The following is an 8,982-nucleotide window of genomic DNA, read 5'->3' on the forward strand; positions in this document are numbered from 1 at the left end:
AAGACGAAGCATCATTTTTATTTCGCAACGAGAATCTGCGATTGTCATTAACACGCTTTTTTTACACCCACAATACGCGAATGTAAAATCTCCTTCGTTTCTGTCTGATCTTTCACATTTTTGCCACGTTCAAACGGTACGATTATTTTTCTTATCAGCAATGCGTTCTCCCAGGTGTCCGTTTTCCATCTGCTCTCTCTGCAAATTCTTCCTTCCTCTGCATTATGGCAGCACCCTCGTTTAATTTCCGGACTTTGACATCAACCTCTTAGGCATGGCTGGAATTTGCGCTATGAAAGGGCATAGCCGATTAAGATATACAAAACTGCCCTTAGAGGTTTTTCAATTAGTCATACACCGTTCGATAGCTGACCAATAAAAACTCATCTGTGTACAATTTTAAACCTGTAACTTGTCCGTGAGGGTAGTTACAGGGTAAATTAGATTTCGCGGTTTTCCGGCATTTTCCCACCTTTAGCGGCTTTCTAAAATTTAAAAAAAAATATGGCTTATTTTGGACATCAAGCCGGATGTTATAGAATTTTTTCAGATTTTTCAGTTGTAAGCTGTGATTATCAAAAATGAAAAACCCCCCAAAAATCGGAAAATTGAAGATTTCTCGAAAACTAAAAGCGGTAAAACTTTTACATAAATTCCCTGACAAGGTACTATCACGGCTCGTGTACTCAATTTTTCTCATTTTTTTTGCTAACCTGCAACATTGTCAAAAAAAATGAAAACCCAACGTGTTGGTGTTTTTTTGCTGTCAGAATGAAGCTACTACTTTTCTAGTCTACCGCGAGTGTGGATTAAGTAATTTTAAACGTTATTGCATCGAAACAAACAATTTTTTAACCCTGAAAATGCGAATTAAGCAAGCAAAAAAATTGTAATGAGCGGAATGTATGCCAAAATGTTTCCAGTCACTACAACTCAATCGATTAGCGCAATGGTTAGAGCGTACGATTTCGGTGCTGCAGGGCTCAAGTTAAAATCCCGTTGGAGGCAAAGTTTTTTTTCGTAAAACATGTTTTATTTAAATGACTTTACATATATGTTTGTAATGTTTTAAAAATATTTTTTTTAACTTTTGAAAAGTATTTAAGTCAGCATACATACAAAAATAGTTTTGGAGTATCTCATATTTTATCCATTCTCTAACTACATATGTTCGTCTTTACGGCTTTGTTTAACATTCTTTAGATTACAGTTCATTAATTTAGCTTCTAAGCTTTCCGTCTTCAGCAAATACGGATAGAAATGACTCTTCGTCCTGAAAAGAAATTCTTTTTTATGACTTCCTTTTATGAGAAAGTTTTCTATCGTGCAAACGGCCAATGGGTCCGTGGATGTAGTGGCTGACGGTGCCTGAATCAAGGAGGTTTGAAATGAATCGGACTGGTCCATGGATGTAGAGCCTGATACATTCCACATTCCTACATTCCTACATTCCTACATTCCTACATTCCTACATTCCTACATTCCTACATTCCTACATTCCTACATTCCTAAATCCTACATTCCCATATTCCACATTCCTACATTCTTACATTCCAACTTCCTCCACTCCACATTTCACATTCCTCCAGGTTCTTTCCTTCAAGCAGTCACAAGACCCGAAAATTCGAGAATTAAGGCAAAAGCTAGAATGTGCTGAGAATAAATATTATGAATTGCGTGACGGATTAGTGTATAAAAAATTCGGTAACGATAAATTATTATTCCTGGTACCAGAGAGTATGGAAACGAATGTTATTCGGGCTTCTCATGACGATTTAGGTCATTTTGGCGTTGATAAGGTGGTAGAAAACATTTCTAGGATATATTGGCTCCCAGACATAAAAAAAAAGTTAAACAGTATATAAGCAATTGTTTAAAATGCATTGATTTTTTCAATCCTAGTGGGAAACCTGAAGGACATTTACATAGTCTCGGAAAAGATAATCTACCGTTTCAGACTGTACATATCGATCATTATGGCCCTTTAGGACGGTGCGGTCGAGGATATAAACATATTTTGTCTATAGTTGACGGTTTCACTAAATATATCAGATTGTATCCGTGTAAATCCACCAAATCCGAAGAGACCATTCGCCACTTAAGAGAATACTTCCGGTATTATAATAAGCCCAAGCGTCTAATAAGCGATCGAGGAACATGCTTTACTTCAGGGTTATTTAAAGAATTTATGGAAGATGAAGGCATAGAACATGTTCGGGTTGCTATCGCAACGCCTCGTGCTAATGGTCAAGTAGAGCGATACAATCGCATTATTGGTCCTATGTTAGCAAAATTAAGTACAAGTCCTGGAAAATGGGATCGAATACTTGAGTTTGTAGAATTTGCTATAAATAATACCGTTTGCCGTTCCACAAACGAAACTCCCTGTCAACTGCTTTTTGGAAGGAATCAATTCGGAATAGTAAATGATAAATTACGAGTAATTCTTGAAGCACGAAGTAACGAAGACAGAGACCTGGTAGGAAAACGTAATGCAGCTACACAAGCTATAGAAAAAAGCCAGCAAATTAATGAACAAATATATAATCGTACACATAAAAACGCAACTCTGTATAAACTCGGTGATTATGTTATGATAAGAAATCGAGACATTACACCCGGTATAAATAAAAAGCTGATCCCAAAATTCCGAGGCCCATATGAAGTAAAAAAAGTTTTAGATAAAGATAGATATGTTGTGGAAGACATTGACGGATTTCAACTGACGAGAGTTCCATTTTCAGGAATCGTCGGACCGGACCAAATGAAACCATGGGTCCGTCTCTAGTCAAAACAAAGCTTATATAAGTTTACTTTTATTAATTAAATAAGTCTATATTTTTATGTTAGCTTAAACATTTCATGTTAACACATAGATAGTACGTAATGATTAGGATTGAGCTTAATGTAAAACTGTGTGTATGAGTACGTGATCCAGGACAATCACAATTGTCAGGTTTGGCCGAACTGTAAGCGATCTCTGAGCTGGTGGCCGGTCAGGCGGCGCACTATTTATGTTTCCGAGATAAGGAGGACTTTGTTTAGGTGATGAGATGGTTCATCGAGGGGAGGAGGCCCTTTTTTCGAAGAGAAAGGGCAGTCGAATAAAGATCATTGAGAAAGAAGCAGCCCATCTAATTCCTCACCTTGTGTCATCTACAGTAGTTTGTAGTTTGCAGTGTGCAGTTTGCAGTTTGCAGTTTGCAGTTTGTAGTTTGTAGTTTGTAGTTTGTAGTTTGTAGTTTGTAGTTTGTAGTTTGTAGTTTGTAGTTTGTAGTTTGTAGTTTGTAGTTTGTAGTTTGTTTGTTTTTACAACTGCCAAACAACTGCCAAACAACTGCCAAATACAATATTATAATATTATATTGAATATTATAATATATATACAATATTACAATATTATATTTAATATTATAATATATATACAATATTACAATATTATATTTAATATTATAATATATATACAATATTACAATATTATATTTAATATTATAATATACTAGCAAACCTGGCGAACTCCGTTTCGCCACCAGATGGCTTCGTTTTTTGTAACATTTCGTTTGGGGATTAAAAGATGAAGAAAAGTTATTTTTTTTGTTTTATAAACCATATTGGTTTGTAGTACATGCTATGTATCAGAGATGGCGCTGTATGTGAAAAATGATTTTCCCTGTTTTCCTGCTTTTCTGTTGAAATTTTTCCAGAATTTTGGTTGCTATAAACCTCACGGAGCCCGAGACCTTTCCAACGAATGCAAAACCGTGGAAATCGGTTCGTGTGTTCTGGAGTTATAGCGTCAGGAAGGAAAACTCGACTTATTTTTATATAATAGATTACCATTTTTCTTAAAAAATATATTTTTTGGTATGGTTATATAAAATATTAGCTATGTTCTTTTCTTAATGTATTGTATATAATACACTTTCACTCTAATCGTTTACTTTAATAACTAATAATACAATTGGGTAAAGCACGAAACATTCGCGAAAGCCACTATAATGGCGGGATGTGCCTAAAAGAGGTTAATTCTCTTCTTTCTCAACTCATCTTTTTCTGTTCTTCATCGTAGAATTTCTCTCGTTTTTAACCCCTTGCCCTACGATTAATTTCACGCTGCGTCGATTATCACTTATTTGTTCTTAATATTTTCCCAAACAGGACCAAACAATTTTTGTTTCTTCCATTGTATTCATTTAATTTCGTTTCTAGACTTCGACAATTAATAATATTCATATTTAGTAGATCTTACCTGAAATCTTTGTCACGAGTCTCACTCGTTATTATAATGCAAAGGGTTAATGCCGCAAACCACATTATGTACTCCTAGTTTACCTATCCTTTTCTAATTCAATCGATTTGTAATTTCTGTAGGCTCTAGATCATTAATAATCTTATTTATCAATTTTTTCAACATATTTTCCAAGCTATTCCTTCTAAACACGTTAATTTGTCGTAGACATCAACCCTTCAAAATCTTAGCGATTAAAAATTATAATATTAATGTTTAACTTTTAGTACGTACCCTTCGAATTCAATGCAGAATACAAGGAAATACATGATAATGTTTTAATGCAGTGGTTTTCAACGTTTCGATTGTTTGAACATAATTTCGCAGAAATGCACGCCTAACGAAAAGTTAGTTTATTGTTCTCGGTGTACGTCGCGAATTCCCATCGCGTATTACGATTGATGTAAAACTTTCAATAAATCGTCAGAAACTACCTATTCAATAACAATATTTGTACTCTGTATTAGCATCATTAGTAGACCTACTAGTTTTGTTCTTGTTAGTTCCTAATTTTCACTCCATGCTTTAGATATTTAAATGTAACGTAGCACGCAGATTCGAATGTGCATTTTCTGCAGTATCAGCACACTCTACTACAATTACGATACGGCAGACCATCGAAAACAAACTTTTAGGATAACCCAAGCTGTTTATTATTATTATTTTATATGCCGTTCTCTGATTTATCCACCACATTTCAAACAATGAGTTTTCTAACGAAAACAATTTAAAACCATAAGAAGTACCAAACGATCAAAGAATGTCGTTGCATTATTTACCATTAATTGATAAAATGCCAGTGCAAATCTAATCAATCTAATAGCAAGAATATATTTCTATGGTCTCGTGCTGTCTCGCAAAAAAACGCGAGCTCGCCTAGAAGCCTGCGATCTAATCATCGGAGGCTTACGGTCGTGTGGTGGCAGTGTCGATGAGATACAAGATGCCGTATATCAATGGGGCAAGGTAACAAAGGCTGTCGCCGTTGTTCCCCTTTCTCAAATTAAATTCTCGAGTCGCGGCGCGGGCGTCGATCGTAAAATAGCGCCGCGATCGAATTCTTTTCGCTGTTCCTGCGCACGGATCGAAACGGGTCGATGAGTCCGCGTGAAAGGCAAATCACAAATCTGTTTCTCGTTTGCTCGTACACAGTGAACAATACACCTCCTTGCGCGACACGGGACAATGGCCGTGGCTGGCGAACAGCGATCGCGCGAACTCGATGAATTATGTTGATCCCGGCAAAAAACCGTTTTATTTCCCTCATTTGACGCGCCGACGCTTCTTCGATCGGTCGCAGCTGCGAACCGGTGCCAGCCGGATTAACACCGTGAAATTGCAGTTACCCTATCAATGACACTGATGGTGCTAATTACTTCTTCTGCTGGTCGCTTGAAAAATGGCTTAACTCGTTAGCCGATCGCGCTCAATCCGCAGGGAATTTGATAAACGATTGCGGGCATCGGGAACTGCAATTATATTTGATATTAGGCTCTGCATTAGATTTATTTATAAATGCACTGTCCCAAAATTGTTACTCGTCGAAGATATATGTATTACCGTAAATAAATCGTGATTAAAAATTTACGATATTATGAAAATGCTAATACAAAATGATAAATATTACAAGACTTTATGTGGCAGTTAATTGATTTTACAGGATCTTTATATCACCGTAGGTGCTTACCATTTGCGCTAACTTAGCAATGCGTGAATCGGCCCTTTTATTTTAGCTATTATTTTACGAAAATACCTGTATTGCTACATTTTATAAAAGTAACTGTAATGCTACATTTTATAAAAAATATATTTATTCCTGCATAGAAAGAAAAGATTGTATTCTTTCATTCATTTTATAAAAATAATCGTATTGTCACATTTTTGAAAAATAATCGTATTGTTATAGTTTACAAAAATAATTGTGTATTCTGAATTGTATGTAAATAATTTTATACATTTCTATAATGTATTCTTCTAATATTTAATATTAATAATCGTGACCACTTTGTAAAAGTTTCCACAAAGCATTTACATAGATTTACATAGACAATAAAAGCAGACAATATTCGTGCTTAACAAACAACTAGAACAAAATTAGAATCAACAGAGAACGCACTTTACGAAGATGGAGAATGCGCCACGCTGCGTAAATAAATAGCAATAAATCGTTAAAAGAAATCTAACTTTCATGCGAGCCATTGCCCGCAGGACGTTCGGCTTCGCGGCAGTCAAGTTGCCCGCTGGAAAAGCGCGCGTAAATTAATAATTCGGCTCTGGGCTACCCGTCGTGAAAGTACATACCTCGGGGCTTCACGAATATTCTTGGAAGTCGGACCTATCGATTGATTTCGAAAAGAAACCGGACCGTGGTCGACCGTGTCGTGATCATGTGGAATTCAGGGAGAAAAAGAACAAAATGGGGGAAACTGTGATCGATCACGGTCTCATGACAGCATCATGGTGGTATGTATAGTCTTCTCCATGGAGGAGGATACCTGGAAATGGTAAAATTGACCGGGCCATGAAGTTGTGAAGCAGGCCGATACTCTCCGATAGCGCATCCAAACCATGAACCTAATACTCATAAATAAGAACATGTATAAAAAACCGATATCCAATGAATAAAGTAGTCGTTCGTTCACAAAAATGTCTTTATTGAAGAAGATATCCAAACCGTAGACAACCATCGCGACAATTGTTTTTTAAATTGAATAACCGTTTGGAACACTATGATGCATTTACCAAACCCAGAAAAGAAGTCCCAAAACCAGTAGTAGCTATTATTTTATACATCACAGTCGTGAAGTGTTTGAGTATCTTCTTCAATGAAGACATTTTTTGAAAATCTAATAATTTTTTTGCCATGGTATCCTAATTATTTTTTACGTAGAATGGACAGAAAAATCGATATGTGTAAAAAAAATATGCATTTCTATTTAAAAAAATTATGCAATTGTTAATTGCACATGCATTGCTGCATCTAAAAAAATTTAAAAGCCTGCAAATGTAGTGCTCTTTGAACGATTTATCTTTCTCCTTTGGCATTTTTTCATAAATGCAATAATAATGGTGTTATGACTTGAAACAATTGCGTGGACCACCCTGTATATTCCTTGAACCGAAAGAAATCTTGAATCTACGTCAAATTCGAATCAAATTGTTTCGAATACCGCGAAACCATTGCTTTATGGTTTGATCGATTTCACGCCATCGAAATATCGTGTCCGCAGGTGGATGGTGTAGGTAAGCGTTCATTATCGTCGGATGACAGATCGAACGACTGAAACTGAAAGGAGAAACGGTGGGATGCAGAATCGAGAGTGGAGCTAGCGAGAGGATCGAAGTGGGATGTGCTAATTAACACTCCCGGCGAATTTGATCTCCATTTGCCGCGGAGTTATTGATAGCGAACTTGCATCTATAGCAGATAGGAACTATCAAGTGCTATAGGGTAGTAAACCGAGTAGAATTGAATAGCGTTTGACTTTTCTTTCCCAATTTAGACATTGCTAGGTAATTAATAGACGAATTTTTATACACTCGTGGCGTGCACAGATTTTGAAAAGATTTTATAGTATTTTTGCTTTATTTTTGAGTGATTGATGTTTCAATAATAGAATTTGCAAAAATATCCGTAGTAAAATCTAGTAACTATAGGTATACATTTTGTTGTTCGTAGATTTTGTTGGACAGATTGATTTTCTTTAAATTAGTCAGGATGTTTCCGATTTGATATTTTGGTATTAAATAAAATTGGACCAATCGATTTAAATTTTCTTGAAACATCAGAAGGACAATGTTTAAAAATATTGTTTAAAAAATTGCAACTAGTTGAACTGACGAAAGAAATGTGAAGTTACTTGAACATCTGAAAACGATTCAAGTAATTTGATACAGTTTTAAAAAGGTATGATATTTTAACAAACGTAGGAATATTAATTATGCTCCAATGAGTAATTAATATTGATTCTTTTAGAGTCTGTTATAATAATAGCAATTTATCTAAAATTGTTCCTAAAAAGGCACTTCCTCTAAACTCGTTTCTCAGAAATGTGAATTTAATTTGTGAATTTAATGTATGAATTCAATTTGTGAATTTGAAATGCGAGGCTAGTTTTAATTAACATTTACGAGATATCCCGAGTCATCGCTGTAGTCAGCTAGGTTGTGCGACGAAAGAAGGTGAAATGGCCCCGCATAATTGATTATGCATCGATGCACACGCGGTTTCCCCTTCTACTACAATGGAAAGATCGATCGGATACAGTTCCAAGAACGGCGTTCACATGTAGCAGTTTTCCTGCAACTTTCTACTGTAATCTCTTCAGAGGAGCTCGACGATTTTATTCGTTTCGCAGAACCGCGGAGATGCGAAAATGTACTTAAAATGTTCGAAGGAAGATAAAAATATTACCATTTGCGGGCCAAGAAAGAGGACGAAGTTAGCTTTAGAAGATAACCAAATAAAAAGCCTGAACCCGAATCCAAGAGAAGTTATTTTAAATTCTTTACTCGGGGACAAAATCGGCCAAAGAATATTCATAGGATGAAAAGCTTGAATCCGACGCCGTGGTTTCTTTCGAATCTTGTTCGATCAATTACCGATTCGTCGCCGGCTTCCTCGCGATCGACGAATTGCGCAACGACACAATTGCCATCGATGAAAATCTCTCTCCAGCTGTGTTATCTCCGCG

General features: G+C 36.0%; 1 protein-coding gene across 1 annotated transcript; it reads left to right on the top strand.

Moving 5' to 3' along the window:
• Positions 1 to 2,188: 2,188 nt before the first annotated feature.
• Positions 2,189 to 2,788, top strand: LOC144477871 (uncharacterized). The gene has a single exon (XM_078195604.1). The coding sequence runs from the start codon at positions 2,189 to 2,191 to the stop codon at positions 2,786 to 2,788; it is 600 nt and encodes a 199-aa protein (XP_078051730.1).
• Positions 2,789 to 8,982: the final 6,194 nt, after the last annotated feature.

Source organism: Augochlora pura, unplaced genomic scaffold (assembly GCF_028453695.1).
Source record: "Augochlora pura isolate Apur16 unplaced genomic scaffold, APUR_v2.2.1 APUR_unplaced_47, whole genome shotgun sequence".
NCBI lineage: Eukaryota > Metazoa > Arthropoda > Insecta > Hymenoptera > Halictidae > Augochlora > Augochlora pura.